At 39.6% G+C, this 22,893-nt stretch overlaps 1 protein-coding gene across 5 annotated transcripts in view; it reads left to right on the top strand.

Moving 5' to 3' along the window:
* Positions 1-7,510: 7,510 nt before the first annotated feature.
* The window catches only part of LOC143296708 (E3 ubiquitin-protein ligase UBR2-like), a 185,529-nt gene continuing 170,146 nt past the window's right edge, over positions 7,511-22,893 (top strand). For all 5 annotated transcript variants that reach the window (XR_013057156.1, XM_076608759.1, XM_076608757.1 and 2 more), the window contains exons 1-3: positions 7,511-7,811; positions 16,450-16,712; positions 17,382-17,460. Coding sequence is in view for 4 of the 5 variants with exons in the window: in XM_076608759.1 (XP_076464874.1) it covers positions 7,746-7,811; positions 16,450-16,712; positions 17,382-17,460 (408 nt within the window). In the remaining variant the exon portion in view is untranslated. The remainder of the gene's footprint in view (positions 7,812-16,449; positions 16,713-17,381; positions 17,461-22,893) is intronic.

The following is a 22,893-nucleotide window of genomic DNA, read 5'->3' as shown; positions in this document are numbered from 1 at the left end:
GTCGTGGCTGATGTTGAAGGTCTTCAGAGAAGCTTTCAGAGTGTCTTTGAAGCGCTTCAGTCTTTTGGCCTCCATGGGAGCGCTTGCCATGTTGGAGTTCGCCGTAGAGCAGTTTCTTGGGGACGGAGCCGGTGGTCTGGCATGCGAACTACATGGCCTGCCCAGCGCAGCTGGGCCTGCATCAAGATGGTGTAGATGCTGGGCAAGTTTGCACGAGTGAGCACCTGTGTCAGGGATCTTCTCTTGCCACTTTATGCCGAGAAGTTTTCTGAGGCTGGTGGTGTGGAAGTGGTTCAGCTTTTTGGCGTGGCGTTTGTAGACAGTCCATGATTCACATCCATAGAGCAGTATGGTGAGAACTATGGCCTTGTATACTTTGAGTTTCGTCTCCAGGGTGATGCCTCTCCTGTTCCAAACGTTCTTATGGAGTCTGCCGAAGGCAGCGCTGGCTTTGGCGAGTCTGGCATTCACCTCGTCGTCGATGACAACTGTGCGAGAGAGTGTACTGCCCAGGTATGTGAACTTGTCAACCGCGTTCAGTCGTTGCCCGTTGATGAAGATGTTTGGTTCAACGTAAGGCTTTCCGGGAGCTGGCTGGTGCATCACCTCAGTCTTCTTTGTGCTGATTGTGAGGCCAAACTTGTCACAGGCAGCAGAGAACTTGTCGACACTGTGTTGCATGTCAGCTTCGGAGGCAGCGTTGAGAGCACAGTCGTCAGTAAACAGGAAGTCGTTGACAGTGTCTGTCCTCACCTTGGTTTTTGCTTGAAGCCCCCTGAGGTTGAAGAGTTAGCCATCTGTGCGGTACCTGATGCCAATGCCTACGTCAGCGTCTCTGAAGGCATCTGTCAGCATGGCTGAAAACATGAGACTGAACAGGGTGGGGGCAAGAACACACCCTTGCTTGACTCCGTTGGAGACAGGGAATGGTTCTGAAGTCTCCCATCGTGTAGTTGCCGTATAATGGTGATGAACTTTCTGGGACATCCGTACTTCGCCATGATTCTCCAAAGGCCATCTATGCTAACAGTATCGAAGGCCTTGGTCAGATCAACATAGGTGGAGTAAAGGTCGGCGTTCTGTTCCTGACACTTCTCCTGGAGCTGCCTGGCAGCAAACACCATGTCGATAGTCCCGCGTTCTTTCCGGAAGCCACACTGGCTCTCTGGTAGGAGACCTTGTTCAAGGTGCGCTATGAGACGGTTGAGTAGCACTCTGGCCAGAGTCTTGCCTGCGACGGACAGTAGGATATTCCACGATGGTTGTCACAGGCCTGACGATTTCCTTTTGCGCTTGTACAGGTGTATGATGGAAGCGTCTTTGAAGTCCTGTGGAACTGCCTCATGCTGCCAGACATGTGCCGAGCACGACCTTCACACACACACACACACACACACACACACACACACACACACACACACAGCTACGATTTACCGCTAGAGGAGTGGGAATAGATCTCTGATGCCACGAACATGGCATCTAACGTGTTTCTTAGTCTAATGTATTTGGAAAACCCAGAGAGATTAGATCTGTCCCGATTCTAAGAATATTCCGCGATGTTTATTTGTAAACGATGCTAACATTCGTTTGTTTGCAAAGGAACCAAGCTCTACCTTTCAAGCTAGACTTTCGGCCGCTCTCTCTCTCTTTCTTTCTGTGGGGCGATCAATGGTGTGATGGCCTTGTACCTAGTTTTTGACGTATAAAATACACAAAACAATAATTACCACCAATGAGTCATCAAACAAAGGACTAACTTTAGGACTGAAGATAATCACTACACAACACATCATTAAAAACATTGTGTTAATATACCTTTCACTTGATATGTACACACAGCAACAAGCGCAGAGGAAATATGATTTGTTCCATGGTCTTACAGGTAAAGCGCCATCGCAGAGCCGGTTAGAGGATGGACATCTGCCGGGATCCAATGATTAGTTACCAGTGACCACAGTTCGAGGTCCTGTTTCGGCATAGTGTTGTGTTCTCAGTTGGGGAAAGCATTTTACTCCGACGGGTTTTCCTCACTCCAACCAGGTATGAATGGGTACCTGACTTCAGTCGGGAAAGATTAAAAGCAGCTGACGGAGAGAGGTCTGTGCTCAGCCTTCCTATGCCGAGCTCTAGTAGACGCGCAGTAGTGCATTTGAACTGACGGTGCTGACTGACTGATATCGTTAAAAGGTTCGGGGACCTTTAACCTTTGAAATTAAGGTTTCGAACCGGCGACAGTTTTCCTACGATTACAAGAGGCTAAGATACCTCACAATAAACCATAACTGAGCAGCGTGTCTGTAACACTTACAATTTGATTGCCGCAATTAAACTCCAGTTTGATTTCTTTTCAACGGGTTTGTAGCTGAAAGAAAGATAAGGTAAGATGGATGTACGGTGCGAATGCATTCCAACTTTCCAACAGGTGTATCAAGGAGAGATGCAGGGCCTATAACAGTGCTTATCATTGCAGCATGATGCTCTTTCGACTTTTTCGTTCACTGGAGTTGGCCGGGGAGTACAATGGCTGCCGCGCGCGCCACACGCTCGCCTCAAGCTATCACGCGGTCAGCCACAGGAAAACAAAATTCAGTCCATTCTATTCAATTATACGATCATGATACAAGACTCATATCCACTTAATCAACTACAGGAATGATGGAATCGAAAAAGAAAAAGACGAAAAAGACATTCTTTATTAACGAGAGTAATAGATAAACATTTTCCAAAAAACATCAGTCCAGCCTGTGAACTATGAATCATCGTCTTGCAACAGCCGGACAATTTTGGCCGGGTGATAACCTTCACTTTGGAAAGTGTTTGTTTCGACTATAACCAATGACGATTCCAAGTTTTGATTAAAACATGTTTAAAAAAAACTACAAAAACATTTTTCGTTTTGTTTTGTTGTGGTTGTTTTTATTCGGCTATGCCAAACTCTGACCTTGAACTTTGACCCCCTGACATCGAGTCTCAAAAGAGATTTTGTTCTCACCACGATAAATCACTACGGCGAGTTTGATGATGACCAGATCATCAAGACACCAACTCTCTTTTATCTACAACCTTTTTTTTTTGTCTTCGTAATATATCCTCTGCTAAGTTGTGACTTTGACCTTTAACAGCTGACCTTAATTTTTGATGTAGATAATGCTGCAACTGATTTGCCGATCAGTATACCAACTTTAGTGACAAATGTATACAAGACATTAATATAAAATATTTTAATATCTCCAAGAAGAGAAATTCCTGCAGTCTTGAAAATTTATTTCTATTTTGCCAAATAATTACTTGAATTGGCTTTTCAACTGTTACCCAACTCACCTCGGTCATCACTATTAAGTGTTTAGAAAGGTCTTCCTTTGTTTGGTCACTATATTACTTGTGGGTGCAGAGAAAATGCCCATATTAACGTTTTTCACACACACACACACACACACACACACACACACACACACACACACACACACACACACACACACACACACAATGGGAGGATAGATTTAGCTCTGTAATGGATGAGGTGATAATGTTAAATTATGAAACTATTATTCTAGGTGATTTCAATATAGATTTGCTTAAACCAAAACCAAAGTGGCACCACAATTACTGTATGCATGGTTTAGAACAATTAATTGACAGACCAACACGCATTACTGAAAACACAAATACGTTAATAGATCACATTTACACAACCACAAAACAACACATTGTAGAGGTATGTGTTCCACCTTGTGGTAGTAGTGATCATTTCCCAGTCTGTCTCACCTGGTTTAAGAATCGTGTTAAATTTCCAAAGGTAGGACATAAAACTATATTTTATAGGAGTTTTAAGAACTTTAAAAATGATGATTTTCTCTCGGATTTAGCAAACTCATCTTTAGATTATGTATATCAGTTAAGAAATCCTGATGAAGCTGTCGAATTTTGGATAAATACATTCTCTTCTGTATATAACAAACATGCACCATTTATTAGGAAAAGAGTCAGACAAGAAACAAAACCACCATGGATAACAAAAGAAATTGACTTTGAAATTCATTATAGAGATTATTTGAAGATGTATGGATCAAATGAACAATATAAGAAACAAAGAAATAAAGTAAACGCCATGAAACGTAAATCGAAATATAATTATTTTCAGAAAATGTTAGTAAATACAAAAGATTCTCGTCTAATTTGGAAAGCCATCAACAAGTTGAATAATAAACATGTGGGGAAAAGACAACAAAACATCACTGATGTAACAGCAGATCAGTTAAATAATCATTTTGCAACCATTGCTGAAAAAATTATACCAAGCGACAGGACCAGTGAAAATGACCTCTGTATTCTAAAACAGTATATTGACTCAAAGAAAATTCATGTTCCATTTAGTCTTCAACCAATGACTGTTTTTGATGTATGTCAAAGCCTATGACAACTAAAACAATCTGGCACACGAGATTTGGACGGGTTAGATGGACAGATATTAAAGCTTTCTTCCCCTGTTATTGTAGATACTCTGACATATCTTTATAATTTGTGTATCGATAAGAAATGTTTTCCTTCTAAATTCAAGCAGGCTAGAGTCATTCCACTGTACAAATCAGGTGATTCTTCTGATCCATCTAACTATAGGCCAATTTCTGTCTTGTCTGCTCTGTCCCATTGAAAAACATTTGCAAAAATGTTTATATTCTTATCTCTTTGACAACGACTTAATCCATGAAGACCAGTCTGGTTTCCGTAAAAATCATTCTTGTCATACAGCCCTCATACAACTCACTGACAGTCTTCTACATAACATAAATGAAAATAAATTCACAGGTCTCCTTTTCATAGATTTTGAAAAAGCTTTTGATGTAATCAGTCACTCCTTGTTACTACGTAAATTAGAAGCTTATAAATTACCACCAGAGTATATTCACCTTATACAATCTTTTCTTTCTGATAGGAAGCAGGTAACAGCAATAAATAATCAAACCTCAAATTTTACATCTATTAATCATGGAGTACCACAGGGATCCATCTTAGGACCAATTTTATTCTCCACTTACGTTAATGACTTACCTTGTTATATGAAATCTAAATGTGAAATGTTTGCAGATGACACATCCTTATATTCAAGCAATTCAGACGCCAGTAAACTAACTAATGAACTCCAAGATGATATTCAGAAACTTAATGACTGGACACACTTGAATCACATGTCCTTGAATGCTCAGAAAACGAAGTGCATGTATGTATGTGCACGACAAAAAAGACAAAAAAATGAAACATAACTTCAAACCACTATTCCTAGGCGTCAATAAAATTGAAGAGGTAGATTCACATAAAATTCTGGGTGTCATTATTGATAAAGATCTATCTTGGACTGATCATACGAAGTGCTTAAGTAAACGTCTCTCAAATAGAATACTTCAAATAACAAAAATAAAAAAGATCCTTAATGTTCATTCACGAAAGCTCTTTTTCTGTGCACATATTCTGCCAGTAATCGATTATGCATCAACTTTATGGGACAGTTGTAGCCTCACAAACTTGAAGTTTATTCACCGTATGTATAAAAGAGCACTGAAAATAGTATTGTTGAAACCGAACTCTCTGACCCCAATGGACTATAAACAACTTAATATATTATCCTTTCACAACAGGCTGTACTTCAACAAAGCTGTTTGCATGCATAATGTTATGTATGGAAATGCTCCAAAAAAGATTGCAGACACATTTAAAACTAATGAACACAGACACAACCACATGCTCTGCATACCCAGACCAAGAAACAACCTTTACAAATCCAGCTTTCTGTATTCTGGTGGAAAATTATGGGATGATCTCCCACTCACTCTGAAAAGTATCGTAAATAAAAACGTGTTTAAGAAAAATCTGAAGAATCACCTCATTGAAAATAATTAACAGTAATACAAATTTTGACCTGTTAGTCTAATATTCCTATTAATTGTGAAATGTTTTGTATATGCTTGTGTTGGCAAGGATTTTGCACTAAATGGGGGAACATGTGCATGTGGGTGGGATGGACATGGTGTAATTGTGTCCGAGAATTTGTATTGAGTGGTGTGTGTGTGTGTGTGTGTGTGTGTGTGTGTGTGTGTGTGTGTGTGTGTGTGTGTGTGTGTGTGTGCGAAATGGAAATGCAATTTTGTATTTCTTTATCACAGTATTCTTGTATGTATATATATATATATATATATATATATATATATATGCATTTTGTTGTTGTTGTTGCTCTTCTTCTGCTTCTCTCTCTCTCTCTCTCTCTCTCTCTCTCTCTCTCTCTCTCTCTCTCTCTCCCCTAAATTTTTTCTTCAATTTTTTTTTCTTTTTTCCCCTTCTCTTTAATTATTATTATTATTTTCATTGATGGCTTGATGTAAAAAAGCAATTGTTGCTTATTCAATTTACCATCATGAAATAAAATCTTGACTTGACTTGACTTGACTTGACACACCGTGACACACACACACACACACACGTGACACACACACACACACACACACACACACACATGACACGCGCACGCGGCACACAACTGAAGATTCAGTGCAGAGAGAGAGAGAGAGAGAGAGAGAGAGTGTGATTACATTGATTCACTTTATTTACACACGTAAGTCAAAAGAATTTAGATGAAAACAGACCAACGGTTGAATATGAGAAACTAAAAAAATATACAGAAAAGAGAAATAATAAAACAAAAAGAATCGAATTTCAAAAGAAACGTCAAAGACTGCGGTGAATAAGTTAAATAAACGTTCTCGTGATGATTCGTAGTCAGTGATTATATGCTAAATCATTCAAGAGAGCTCTTTTTTTGCTTTTGTTTAATGATTGAATTCTTTATTTCTTTAACAATAATATTGTGGTTGTTGTTGATACTGTACAGTGTGTTGTCAGTGATGTTGTATAGTTTTTGTATTTTCCGATATTCTTATTATTAATAGGGTAGGTATGCCTATTTTGGAACGATCCAGTCGAAGCGACTAGCTCACCGTGTGTACTGAAAAGATAACATGTCGCACGATAGTCAAACGTAGTTCTTTTGTTTTTGAAGACTTTCTTCGACTGGTTGCACAAGGAAAAGTTCGTTTGCTAATTCTTTTCAACGTAATGTCGACACATGGGTGCCTGATGGTAAATGCGAACAGGCAGGCCCATTGCCGTTCGCGATTACCCATTCCTGCCCTATCGTAAATGTTTGTCCATTTCCCCTTCAGTATTACATAAACAAGGACGCGTGCACTAGCTCTGAGGTGGTCTGCCTTGTGTTTTGTAGAAATTTTATGTGGAATGTGTGTGTGTGTTGAGGGGTGTGAGACGTCATTGTTTCCTGTGAATTTTAGATGTGGAGTGGTTGACGATTGAATGTCTTTTTATACCCCTTACGCATACCCTTTTTTTAAAGCCAGTAAATAGCGTTTAAGTGAAAAATCATCCCAACCCACGGGATCCCAAACCCATAGTGTTTGGTTCTCAAATGGTTTTTGTCTCATTCGAATGGCAGCTGAAAACACCCTGCGTAATTTCCGGTACTTTTTTTTTCCACTCTTCTCGACAACTTGTTCTGTGAAATCGAACAGGGAAATCAACAGGGAATTTCTTGTATTGTAGAACGGATAAAAGAATCTGGAAACCGATAAGGAAGTAAGCTGTTAGGACAGATGGATACAGGGTAGCGTTCGGTCGGATTTATCATTGTAACAGCGGACAGTGACGGTGCCAAAATCAAGATTGTGCAAGTCCTTCACGCAATGGCGCAGTCCAACAAAGCCTTTTTAGCACAGATGCCAAGTTTCAGCGAAGACACCATCTTACAGGTAACATAAAAAAACAACAACCGTGGGTAATGTCCCAGTTTAGCATTCTATATTCCTGGACAAAAACGTGTCCGTCCCATGCTTTACTGTTTACACGTATAAGGCCTCCTGAGAAGTAGTAGTGGTAGTAGTACCAGTACCAGTATTAGGGACTGGCATTTTTGCCTTTAGGACTCGCGGCCTATAAACGACCCCTCAGCTATGGAATACCTTAGCAGCTTAATGGATGATAATCAGCCAGTTGATATTGTTTATCATGATTTCAAGAAGGCGTACGATTCTGTTCCGCATAAACGACTATGATAAAACTCCAATTTTATGGTATCCAGGGTGGTGTATTTCAGGGGATAAGCAACTGTTTACAGGGTCACCCACAAAGGGTACATGTGGGTAAATGTTTTTCAAATAAAGATGGTGTTCTCAGTGGCATCCCACAAGGCAGTATTCTGGGTCCCATCCTATTTACAATATTAATGATCTGCCAGATAAAATTCAGAGCATATATATATATATATATATATATATATATATATATATATATGTGTGTGTGTGTGTGTGTGTGTGTGTGTTAAGTATTTGCTGATGACACAAAAATCTACAATAAAGCAGCTGATAATAATGTCATTCAAAAAAGTTTTAAAGATGTTGTAAGAATGGTCAGGTACAAGGAACCTCTGTTTTTACATACCAAAATGTAAGGTTATGCACATTGGCATATAAAACCCTGGTTATGACTACACTATGAATGTTGGTAATCATGTTCAAACTATAATGATATAAACCATTGAATGCCTTTGGGCATCACATTCAGAGAGTTATAAATATAGCTAACCAAATTATTTGAATTTTAAAGATAAGGTTACCCTTTTGAAATTACATAAAGCTTTTATTAGACTTCATTTGGAATATGGGAACATCTTTTTTCTGAAACCATGCTGACATTCTGGATATGAATTATTATTAGTAAAATGGTCTACTATAGCATCTCTTATAACAGATTCCAGCATCTAACATACAAATTTTTTACAATACAGGTTAAGCTTACTGGCCTATGATTACTAGCATCTGATTTTGTACCCTTTTTGAAAATTGCTGTTACTTCAGCACTTTTCCAGTCTTTTGAAAGTATACCAGTTTCTAGTGATTTATTAAAAAGCTGACACAGAGGTATTGGCAACTCCCTGCTAACCTCTGTTAGCACTTTAGGTGGAATTCTATGTAGTCATTGAGCCTTATTACTATTTCTCTTGTAATTTCATCTCAACAGCAAGAGGAGTTAATCTTATATCACTAAGTGTTGTACCATTAGATTTACTGCCTTCTTCTAAGTAATAATAATAATAATGGATACTTATATAGCACACTATCCAGAAATCTGCTCTAGGTGCTTTACAAAAACGCTTTTGTTAACATAAAACATTATATCTATGTTTCATACACACACACACACACACACACACACACACACACACTGCATACATACATTTTAACATACATGTGTAAGTAACAGCTACCCTAACACATACGCACACATAGGCAGGCACAAACTTACATAAACACACGCACACACAATACACATTCATATACATGCATGTAGTTATGTACACATACATATGTATACACACATAGTCAAGCACAGCTTACGCAAAGGATGGGATGTTTGCTTTGTTCTCTGTAGTGAATGCACTTGAGAAAAAACTATTAAGAATTTCTACTTTTTCTTCATCAGACACTGCCAGGGAACCATCTCGTTTTTTAAGAGTACTAATACCCTTGTTTGTTTTCATTTGTCCTTGAACATATTTCCAAAATTTCTTTGGAATCTTTTCCGCTTCATTTGTAATATTTTCCTCACATTCTCTATGTGTTTACTTTAGTATTTTGCTACATTCATTCCTTGCTTTGATATAACATTTGTATTCAACCCCTTTCTTGGTTTGTAAAAAGCGTTTATAAAGATTATACTTCTTTTTTTTTTTTATATATAATTCTCATAGCTTTTTTGTTCAACCACACAGGTTTGACTTGTTTACCATTATTTGATTTCAGTTTAGGAATAAAAGATTCATACCCGACATGAGAACATCTTTGATATATAATAAAGAGTGGTAACTCTTTTCACACACAAGGTACATAACTTCAAGCCAATGCTGCTTACACTACCAGTTCAGCTAGCACACAGGTAAATAAAAGGTACATTGGAACGAACCCAGACACTTCCCCAAAAAAGGAAGCGCCGGGCTTGAATAAAAGCTAATTTGTGTTTGCACATTTCTTCTGTCATTGCTGCTGTATGCACATGTCAAATGAACGGTATAAGAGCAAGCCTGGCGCTTCCTTTTTTGGGGAAGTGTCTGGGTTTTGTTCCTATGTACCTTTTATTTACCTGTGTGCTAGCTGAATTGGCAGCATAAGCAGCATTGGTTTGAAGTTATGTACCTTGTGTGTGGAGTGAGTTACCACTCTTTACTAGTTGTTAATCATTTGATCTCCTGGCCTCATTGTTTATTAATTTCATCTTTAATACAGTTTCATGACAATTCCATATTCATGGCCACCATACAAGACAGAAGACTGCAGTATGAAAGTTTGAATGCATACATTGAACGTTACACATTGAGATAACCCCAATGGAGTCTATCTCTTCACTGACAATGTCACTGTGACAAGTGAGACTGCTTGACAAACCAGGTCAGACAATATCAGACAATATCACAAATTTCACAGATCAGTTCACAAAATGACAGATTATAATAATTTATATTTTATAAGGATGTACAAGTTCTCAACAACCTCCTGTAATAGGTAGAAATTCCCATCCAGATCCATTTTCGGGATTTATTTTTCTCCCAAGTTCGCCACCTCACTGTTTATCATGTAATGTTTTGTGTTGCTTGCACTTTCACTTGTATACTAATCGAATAAGTAGAATAGCCATAGTGGATTCTCACAGGAATGGGGATTGGCTAACATAGAGATACAGATGCACTCACATATGCACTGAAGCATGAACAAAGACAGAGACATTGTAGACTGTAAAACCCTGTGCACAAAGATGTGTTAATCATTTAATGCTAGTTTGATACTAGATTTAACGGTGAGACTATGTGATGTTAGATGTAGACAAAGTCACTGAATAGGAATACCACATAACACTAACAGTATCAGTCAAAAGTACCACTACCGTGTACCAGTAAATTTTGTTTGCAATTCATTATCATCAGGGCAGTTCGGGTGGCTTTATCAGTGTATGACTTAAGGAAGTAGCTGGGCTTTGATCCTCGATCGATACAATGCTCGGTGCTTCGCGGAGATCCCGTCCAAAATATCATTGAACGACATTGATAATTGTTACATATGATAATTTTGGTGGGAGTTCATCAGTAAATAGAAAATAGTGGGAGTTTGTTGGTAATTTTTGTGGGAGAGTTGGCAAATATAGGGTCAGAAGGAGATGCTGAGGGTCACGTGACCCATCCATAGATCAAGAGTTTGATTCCTGGTTGTACTTTTCTGTACATGATTCTATCAGCCATTACAGTGAAAAGTTCATGCAAGACAGTTGTCACAACCCGTAAGGGGTTGCCCATGTCCCCCCACCCTTTCCCGGACTATCTAACTTCCCAACAACACAAACACAGAGACACAGAAAAGTTCAGCTGGGTTCTTTACTGTGACCATACAAATAAATTACATGAAACAAATTCAAAGCACGCGGAATTAACCCCCTAACTTTAATCACAGCACGACCCCCAAATCTCAGTCCTTCACATGATATTGTCACAATGTTTTATGCACCATGGCATCCTGTTCTGTTCCATGATACTGTCAAAGTTCACCTGACCCATATTCCACTGGGAGATGAAGGCAGATGTTGCTCACTCACAGACTTGAGGATGGGGCAAGATGGGGGGAGGACAAGGAGGGTACGCTGGGAATGTGGAAGAGAGGGAGTGGGTGTGAGGAAACTGGGGCAGGTAAACGAAGACTGTTTCAGCGTCGAACATGGGGTTCTGTTGAGGTAGTGGAACGGGGAGAAAAGTCCCAGGAAAAACCTGGAACAATGAGCTCCCAGTCTCTTTAAACTACACTCTCTTCCAAATTCAAAAGAGTACCATCCCCCTCCCTTCCTCAAGTAATACGCATTACACCAAGTTGGAAGTAAGTGGTTATCCTGTCATATACAGCCACTTTTACACCGAAAGCAACTATCATGAAAAGCACATGAACAGTTTGTTAATTTTTCCCAAATAATGAATGGGTTAACACATAATCCTAAAAAGTCAATTACAAAGAGCCCCAAACAAAAATATGTCAGCCTAGTGTCTATTCTGTTGGTTTTGAATGAAACAAAAACAAAAACCCACAGCTCAATGATATAATATCACAAACTCACAATTTCATTTCAAATACTACAAAATGTTTCGGAAAATTTATACTGCAATTTCACAAAGTTTCATTAAAAGAAAATAAACTTGAACAATAACCCGAGCTGAATACATGGTAAAAATAACACCTAATCACAACACACAATTTCAATAATTCCTCAGAATATCTAGAAACATGAGAGGCAAGGCCTTCAAGACTCACTTGTGATACACTTTAAAAAAAAATCTAATCGTTAAAATGTGTTCTGTATTTGTTATTATAAAGCTTCATGTTAAAAAAGAAAGAAAAAAAAAGTCCTAACCAGATTCGAATTAAGTCCTCTAGCATTAATTACAGAGTAATTTCCCTTTTTTACTCAGCACCAAAACGTTTGCAAAATAAATAAAACTTCCATGCTTAGCAAAAGAAGTTCCTGTTTGAACAAAAAATAATAATAATGACTGCTCTTGTTGTTGGGTCAGAATATCAGATCAAAATGCCAAGTTTACAGAATACAAAAAATATAAATGTAACAGTAAATGCAGTTTGCATATAATTAGGCTTCATTTTTTATTTTTTTGTGCCCATCCCAGAGGTGCAATATTGTTTTAAACAGGATGACTGGAAAGAACTGAATTTTTCCTATTTTTATGCCTAATTTGGTGTCAACTGACAAAGTATTTGCAGAGAAAATGTCAATGTTAAAGTTTACCACGGACACACAGACACACACACACACACACAGACAACCGAACACCGGGTTAAAACATAGACTCACTATGTTTACACAAGTGAGTCAATAAAAGAGTAGTGGACTTAAAATATTTCTGATAAAACATTCCCCTAACCTTACAAGTTACAAACGCCTAATACCTAATTCTTCTTGAAGACAACAAAAGTCACAAGTCACATCAGTAATTTAACACTACAAAGACAAGTATACACCTTCCTCACCGGTCACTAGGTAAGTACAGAGGCACACCACTGGCCCAGAGTGAAAACACAGACCACACACAGAGGAAGAAGGGGGTGACAAGGAAGACATCCCACTACGTCTGTCAGACGGCACCCAACAGCTCACACGGCACCCAACAGCTCACACACGGCACCCAACAGCTCACACGGCACCCAACAGCTCACACACGGCACCCAACAGCTCACACGGCACCCAACAGCTCACACGCTGGAACAGCGACCATCTCTTCAGAGAGCTTGGCATCAAAAGTGAAGCTGAATCTTTCTACCCAAACTACATTAATTCCTGAACTCGCTCAGAGTTCAGAATGTTCAAGAAACAGGAACATGCCACACACATATTCCAAGAGATGCACGTGCATACGCCCAGCATTAAACCAAACATATACATGCAGGAGAGAGGGTGGTGAAAGAGAGAGGGAGAGAGAGAGGAAGAGGGGCGGAGAAGGGAAAGAGAAAGGGGGAGAAGGAGAATAGAGGTGCATAAAAGCACGTGCACACAGACCGCCAACGAGCCGTGACAACAGCAGTGAAAGCAAACTCCAGAATCAAGAAAGGTCTGCATAGACTTTCATTGACTGAGAATTGAACGTTACATCCGTTAATTATTTGGGACTGATGTCAAGCTGTTTGCTGCACATCGATCAAGGTTTGATGCCCAGCGTTGGCCATGTTTTAATCCAAAGCCCTCATATAGTCATACCTACACCCAGGTTTGTCTACCACCATCACAGTTATCAGAACCATGGAACACTTGTGGAGTAAGAATTGAAATTTGAGGTCACCATGATGAAAATAGGGCATGAATGGCGAGAGGTGTAAGCACATTATTTTGGATCTATTTGATGATGGATGATGATTCATTCTATGTGCAGGTATGAGCTAAACAGTTTTCACGTTGACTCATGTACTAGTTTTATGTATGACTGTTTTTACCATCATATAGGCAGTTATACTCTGTTTTTGAAGATGTAGGCACATGCTTGCTGGGTGTTCTGTTCTGGTATACATGAGTGTGCAGGCATTTTCTTCAGCCAACTATTTGTGTTGTGTACTGTTATACTGTAGATGCAGTCACTTTCTTCTGCTTACCATTTATCATTTTATATTCTATACTGCTATTAGTGTTAAACTATCGAATAGATACACTCACACAGGCACTTTCTTCAACCATTAATTCTATATTCTAATTTCTCTGCTGTTATACTTACAGATTTAGACATTTCTCCAGCTGACCATTTGTGTTCTATTTGGTTGATCAATAAATATTAGTTCCTTGAAAACGATTTTCGCTATAATGATTCCAGTATGATTTGAATAATTTTTTTTATTCCATGATGCTCTTCACACTCAGTATGATCAATGAAGAGATTGATAATGAGTTTCAAGGTGTACTGTTGGTGAATAATTACTCCACATATATATTTATACATGAATGATGACATTCAGTCTTTCAGGGGCAATCATGCCTGCAAAGTTGGAACCGAACAGGAACCTGATTCATGAACTGACATTTGTTTTTTTGTGTGTGCAGTTCACTTAATGTCTTGTGTTTAAATATCTTACGTGGTGTATGTAAAGAGACTACAATCTTCAAAGATGCTGATAATAGTTGACTCGGATTTCCAGTCATTACAAGTGGAAAATTCAAAATAGTTCAGTGTCAGCTGAAATCATAAACGCTTAAAAAATTGAAATAGACGATGATGAGATACAGACTGCAGGATGTGCTAGGTTGGAACATATAATTCATGTGAGCACACCTGCTCATGTATGCACACATAGACACTCACACTAAAACATGCGCACACACATGCATGAACAATCCCAGATGGATACTCATGAACATACACATAAGGTTCTATTTATACTGTGTATACATGTATGCACATAAATAACATGTAACAAACAGAATGAACAGAAACACATTTATTGGTTTTGATCATTTATGACTGATGCAGTCAGTTGTATGTAGAATTGAAGGCAAATATAAGTTTGCACATTTGTAATGTTGTAAAGAAACTTGAATGTCAGTATAAACTTTTTGAGAAAACAGAACAATTGAAAATAAATCTTAAGTTTAACATTCTAAAATCATTTTGCTAAATATATTATCTATCTATCTATCTATCTATCTATCTATCTATCTATCTATATATATATAAAGCCTAATTTGATCTGCTCAAGGAAAACTGAATATTGGATGGCCATGTGCAAACTTTGTGAAAGTGTACAATCTCCACATATGTATATATTTATGTATAATATATAGTTTTTTTTTAGGTTAAAAAAAGTGCAAAGACTTTGCAAAACCTGTGGTATTAATAAAATTACATCATGATTATTAGAATATATATGACTTTTTATGTGAGTATCGGTATTATTTTCTTTACCCACAGTATATATTAGAATAGATACATTTAATATTCATGTAAAGAGAAAATATGTTGAACAGTGTGTGTGTGTGTGTGTGTGTGTGTGTGTGTGTGTGTGTGTGAGGTTATGCGTCTGCCTAGGAAATGAGAGAATCTGAGCACACTGGTTCGATCCCCATGCTCCCCAGTATTTTACCCCCCTCCACTTGACTTTGAGTGGTGGTCTGGACACTAGTTCATTTGAATGAGACAATAAATCAAGGTCCTCTATGCAGCATAGACGTAGGGCATAGGCCTCTATGCAGCATGGACATAGGGCATAGGCCTCTGTGCAGCATGGACATAGGGCATAGGCCTCTATGCAGCATGGACATAGGGCATAGGCCTCTGTGCAGCATGGACATAGGGCATAGGCCTCTGTGCAGCATGGACATAGGGCATAGGCCTCTATGCAGCATGGACATAGGGCATAGGCCTCTGTGCAGCATGGACATAGGGCATAGGCACCTGCAAAAGAACCCTCAGTGACAAAAGGGTTGTCCTGTATAAAAATCCACTTTGAGTTTGATTGGAAAATACTGTACATTTGCTCAAGTTGCAGGCAATAAAAGGAAAAGGGTGGTGCTCTCATTGTAATTTCACACATTTTTCTTGGGGAGAGTAGCCTGAATTTCACATAGTTCATCTATTTTGACAAAAAGAGCAATACACTTTATACAGTGCATTACAGTATATAATACAATACAGTATGCAAATCAACACAAAACAAAACAATACACTTATACAGTGCAATGCAATGCAGTGCAATACAATAAAGTACAATACAATCACATGGTTGTGTATTATGCTGTAGCCCCATCTCACTGTGTGTGCGTGTGTGTGCGTGTGTGTGTGTGTGTGTGTGTGTGTGTGTTACTCAGGAATGGTCGTCAGCGTTGGCGGCCCAGGACTTGGAGCAGACGCTGCACTCCCACTGGAGCAAGTTCGTGCCCATCGTGTTCGCCTGCGGTCACATTGCTGAGAAGGAGCAGCGCTACTCCACCACCTTCCTCTTCCACCCCCTGGAGAAGTTCCTGTGTGGTGGGGAGCCGGCCCTTCGCTTCCAGGAGCTGAAGGACCTTGATGCCCCCTCCCAGATCTGCGGCAATGTCTTTCGCCCCGGGGAACCCACCTACTCCTGCAGGTCAGGCAGCACACGGGGAGGGGGAAGGGGAGGGAGGTTGGAGGGGGGGACGATGGGTATGGGGGGTAGGGGAGTGGTTTTGAGAGGAAGAGGTGAATGCTTGGGTGGTAGTGTTTTAATATTAATTATTATTATAGAGATTTCCACCACATTGGAATTTAGGTGATTATTCTTTTGATACTATTTTTCCTTTATTTTACTTAGTTTCAGTGATAAGACCTACACTTCAGTTGAGCGGTGCCGGGAGCCCAGCTGCAAAATTCTCAGTTTAAAAATTATAAAAGAAAACAACTTCCACCAGTGTGAATCTGTACATTATGGAGTTGATATTTGGAGATCAAGACAGCTGATATCTCAGAGCATGTGCATCAGCTTTGCATGCTTATCTATGGGTACAACATACTTAGCCATTTTGAGTTTGACAGACAAGAATGCACAACCAAGAAGTATAACGTCACAGGAAAAATTTCACTTTTTCAGTTGCCTTACTTAACCTGGATTTATATAACCATCCGTTCTGGCCTCCTGTCACAGGAAACACAGGCTGGAGTTTTGTGGCTGTGGATGTTGGCCTGTTTGTGTGTGTGTGTGTGTGTGTGTGTGTATGTATGTGTGTTTGTGTGTGTGTGTGCATGACATGTGTATAACCTGACACCATTATGTTGACAGGGACTGTGCCAATGACCCCACCTGTGTGCTGTGCATCAACTGTTTTCAGCGCAGTCAGCACAAAAACCACAAGTACCGGGTAAGTTCTACCTCACGCCAAACCTAACCACTGTCGTTTGATGTTCTGATGGATGTGTGTTTGTGAATGTTTGTGTTGAATATGTCCTTTTTGACTCACTTGTGTAAACAAAGTGAGTCTATGTTTTAACCCAGTGTTTGGCTCTGTGTGTGTGTGTGTGTCCATGGTAAATTTTAACATTGCCATTTTCTCTGCAAATACTTTGTCAGTTGACACCAAATTTGGCATAAAAATGGGAAAAATTCAGTTCTTTCCAGTCATCTTGTTTAAACACCTCTGGGATGGGCACAAAAAAATATAAAAAAAAGAGCCTAATTATATGCAAACTGAATTGACTGTTATATTTATATTTTTTTTTATTCTCTAAACTTGGCACTTTGATCTGATAATATTCTGACACAACAACAAAAGCAGTCATTTTTATCATTTTTTGTTCAAACAGGAACTTCTTTTGCTAAGCATGGAATTACATTTATTTTGCATGTCTTTGGTGCAGATAGTAAAAAAGGGAAATTACTCTGTAATTAATGCTAGGGGGCTTAATTTGCTTTAAACTGATCTTTCTCATCTTAAACATTACATTTTGAAATTATACTCAATACATAAAACGCTTGTGTGTTTTACTCTCAGTGTACAGGGCTTTCACTATGTTCATTCGCCCAAGTGGTCTTTTTCGGAAAATAGTAACCCTTACACTGGTGTTATTTCTAACAGATGTTACAGTGCCCACTGGTGAATTAACAGAGAGAAAAATAAAGAAAAACGGTTGTGTTGTAAATTGTGTGTTATCTTTTTTGTGAGTGGTTTTTGAATAACACATATTGAATGAAAAATGTACAGAATAGAACAAAGAATCACAAAAAACAGTTTTTGAGGGTTAGTAGCAAACTATAATTGACATACCTGGAAAAAATGAGGAATTATGGGTACGTTTTCTTCTGAAGAAAGGTAAAAGTGATGAAAAGGTAGTACACAGCCACCAGGAACAGAATAAAATGAAGATATCCAGTCACTTGAAGATGCCAATGTCTCACAAAGCAAGAACCACAAGCACAAGTGTCCTACACTGAAGCTAATAATGTTAGTGCACAGGTAAAAAATCAAGTAATCCAGGTGAAAACAGGTGTTCAGCCGTCACATTAGAAAACTTAAACTTTTTCAGAGAACAGATGACAAACTACTTATTCATATTGGAGAAGAAAAAAAACAAAAGGAAGAAAACTAGTTATTTACAGGAATTCCCCAAGGGGCAGGAGGAATGTATAAAGGGCAGTTAGTTGTCACCAGCACCGTCATGCTGATTGGCCACTGCTGCTTCCTCTTCTTGCCTCAACAGTCTCTGCTAGTCCACAGTGTGGCACGCATAGTGTGACCTGAAAACAGTGTGGCACGCATAGTGTGACCTGAAAACAGTGTGGCACGCATAGTGTGACCTGAAAACAGTGTGGCACGCATAGTGTGACCTGAAAACAGTGTGGCATGCATAGTGTGACCTGAAAACAGTGTGGCACGCATAGTGTGACCTGACACTGTTCACTCTGGAAGGCAGACTGCTTCCTTTTGAAGCCAGCTCTGTTCTTCTTGGCTGGATTACAGGCCACACAGTCACGTTGAGGTCTCTGTCTCTTGGCACCTGCTTTGGTGACGTTGTAGGTGGGCCGATGGATTCCAGTCAGGCCTCTAGGTGGATTCAGAGTCTTCCTCCCTCTGGATGCAGGCTGTGGGGCTTGTGGGGAAGTAGAAATGAGCTGTCTTGCAAGGAGCCTCCTAAACTCATGATGAGAAAGAGATTTCTGAGCAAACTTGCGGTGGAGGTAGTAGGCGTTGCACATGGCTACTGTGAATAAGTAGAAGAAGAGTTTCCTCCACCACTTGACCGTCTTCCTCAGCACAGAGTAATTTTTGATTACTTGGTCAGAAGTGTCCACCCCTCCCATGTTTTTGATGTAATCCACAATGCACAGTGGCTTCCATACTGCAATGCCGTTCTCATCTACCTTGTTGAGCTTCATTTCCTGTGGCAGGTGGATGGATGACAGCATGTGTACATCCCGCTTGTCGTGCTATTTCAAGGCAAGGAGATGTTCATTCTGCCTGAAGATAGACTGGCCTGGAGTCAGCTTGATGGTACTAGCTGCTGGTTTCTACTTTTTGAAGGCTTTAGGCATGCCATACCTGGTGGTTCGCACTGTCCCACACGCATAAGTATTGAATAGGTACAGGTGATTGAAGAGCTCAGGACTGGTGTAGTAATTGTCCATGTAAACTCTATGCCCTTTGTCCAGGAGACCCCCAAAAGCCAGAATACCCAGGACAACTCGTGTAGTCACACTAAGGTTTTCATCCAGATCAAGTGCCTCACTCACATCTGTGGTTGGCGCAGAACCTTGGTAGATGTCCATGGCCAGGACATAACCGCTCCTGGCCTCACAGGCTTCGTAGAGTTTGATGCCAAATTAGTCAGGTTTGGCAGGGTTGTAGACCCGGAAACGCAGCCTACCTTTCCAGGGGCATGTTGCCTCGTCAAAACTGATGTCCCGCTCAGGGGTATAAACATCTGAAAACTTGCTTCTTAGACTCCTAAAGAACGGGCGGATCTTGTATAGGGGATCCGAACCATCATCCTGGGTGTTGTCAACAAGATGAAAGTTGCTCAGGATAGCCTGGAATCTCACAAGGGACATGTTTTGGGGGAAAAAGGGAGTGTAAGTGATGTCATCCTGGCTCCAGTAGTCCTCAATGGTGGGCTTGATGACCGGGCCTGTGGTGATGACCAGTGACAGGAGTATCTTGATTTCATCCACTGTGACAGGGTACCAGCGGTGTAGTCTGAAAAACACAAATCAGAAACAATTATGAATGTTCTGTTTCATTATATTTGTATTTTACACACACACACACACACACACACACACACACACACACACACACACACACAGAATACCTGCATTCATCCCCACATATACAAACACACTCACTCTACCACCACCACCACCTATAACACACACACAGTGTATACAGTACACACACACACACACACACACACACACACACACACACACACACACACACACACACACACACACACACACACACACACACACACACACACACACACACACCTTGATACCACACACACACACACACACACACACACTGATATCACACACACACAAACACACACTGGTATCACACACACTGATATGAATCACACACACACACACACACACACACACACACACATACACACACACACACTGATATCAACACACACACACACACACACTGCTAATATCCACACACACCTACCTACCTATTCACACAAGCATATATTACTACCCCCCCCCCCCCCCATCTCCTCTACCACATACACAAACACATGACACGCCCACCCACCTCTGAATGAACATTCAGTCATACATAAACTGAAACTGCTTTCATCTCAAACAAATTATTTCAATAATAAAACACAGTTCACCAATAATTCTAAAAAAAAGAAAATAAAGAGTAAGAAGCAGAAGAAGAAAGAATGAAAGAAATAGAAGGAGAAGAAAGCAGCCTAAAAATAACAGGAGAGAAAAGCTTACCTTGAGTTTGGCTTCAAGTTTCCAGCAGCAGTCTTTCGTTGAACATAGAGGTTTGTTTGTTCAACCAGCATGTTGATCTCTTCATCGCAAATAAAAAGACTGAAGAAGTCCAAAGGCTGAGGATTTTGTGGAAAATCATCGCCGACATGCAAAGAATTTTGACGATCGAACAGCTTGTTGATCGTGGCACCTTCATCCCCCTCCCCATTCCATCCAAAATCAGCGTCCGCTTCAAAGTCGCGGTTGTTTGGGGCCTGATCTAAGTTTCTTAGATCGCCAACATGCATCAACTCTTGCAGGCTGATATCCCCATTATCTTCACCAAGTTCTTCTAAGTTGCCATCAGCAAAGAAGTCTTCTAAAAAGTCGGCAAAGATGTTGCGTTCACGTGCAGCGTTCATAGCAGCAGCCATTTTGAGCAAAGAGCAACGCTTCGCCCAGTGCCATGTATTATTGACAATTCATTCATCTAAAATTTGCTTGGAAACTTGAAAATCCAGGTTCCCGGGCCCTACTAATGTCTATGCAAATGATTCATAGAGCTAACTGTCTGTTTTCGTATCCAAGAACAGTAAGCCAACTGTCTGTTTTCGTATCCAAGAACAGTAAGCCAACTGCTCAAAACGACCTACCCCTCAGCGTGACTTATGTCGCGACATCCAGCGTACAGTATACGGAAAGTAGTGCGACATATGTCGCGACAACCAACGTAAGGGCTAGAATCAGTACGACGAATGGACTTTATAGATCTTTTGGCTGAGCCCTGAAGGTCATGGGCAAAAATCAATTGCGTACACATATTTATACACGTTCAAAGCGCGTGCTCATATTCTTCACGAACTCAAACGACGCCATTTTGTTTCAAGTTGTTGACCTGCCCGTTCAATCCTATATTCAATGGACAATACACGATAACATGTGATGGAAAGTTGGAGAAGGAGACCGTTAAATATTTATTTAGAGAAAGATTTGGGAACGCCTCATCACTTACTGGATTATGCCCCAAACTGCCATAAAAATATCCACAGAATCAGTCAAAATTCACAGTTAAAAATTGTAAACCATGCGAGTTAATACCCTTGAATTGATGAAACGAAAAAATTTCCAGTCTTGACTTTTCCCAAATGAAGTCCTTTTCACTTCATACGACGTTTAGAAGTACTTGTACTTGGCTCTACATGTTATTAGTTTCACAAAATACTAAATTTTCATATCAACTTTAAAACTATAAAACTAGAATGAATATAAAAGAGAAATTGAATCGACCGTGTCGTACTACATTCCCAGCGGGTGTAACTAAACTTGTACATCTATCTAGATCCAGAGAAAACAGCTAAATGTTGCAGTGTGATTGCAGCGATAGCCACATCTCCTTTACTGTGGACTTAAAAAGAATTTTTAATTGCCCTTAAAGATTTTTTGAAGGCCCAAGATACACCAGAATAATATGATTTAAACAGCGTTCTCACTGTGAATACTGCAATTGATTTATCGCCCTTTAAAAAAGTATGTTCAGATATTAAATTTTACAAGCCACGATAGTGTAATGGGTAAGACAGTTTCTTCTCACCCGAACATGCGGGGTTCGAATCTGGTTAGGACTTTTTTTTTTTTTTTTTTTAACCCGAAGCTTTATAATAACAAATACAGAACACATTTTAACGAATAGATTTTAAAAAAAAGTGTATCACAAGTGAGTCTTGAAGGCCTTGCCTCTCCTGTTTCTTTTTCTTTTAACCCGAAGCTTTATAATAACAAATACAGAACACATTTTAACGATTAGATTTTTTAAAAAGTGTATCACAAGTGAGTCTTGAAGGCCTTGCCTCTCCTGTTTCTTTTTCTT

The sequence above is a fragment of the Babylonia areolata genome, chromosome 21 (genome assembly GCF_041734735.1).
Source record: "Babylonia areolata isolate BAREFJ2019XMU chromosome 21, ASM4173473v1, whole genome shotgun sequence".
NCBI classification, from domain to species: domain Eukaryota; kingdom Metazoa; phylum Mollusca; class Gastropoda; order Neogastropoda; family Buccinidae; genus Babylonia; species Babylonia areolata.
The sequence above is the reverse complement of the archived record's forward strand: the minus strand, read 5'-3'. Positions and strand labels throughout refer to the sequence as shown.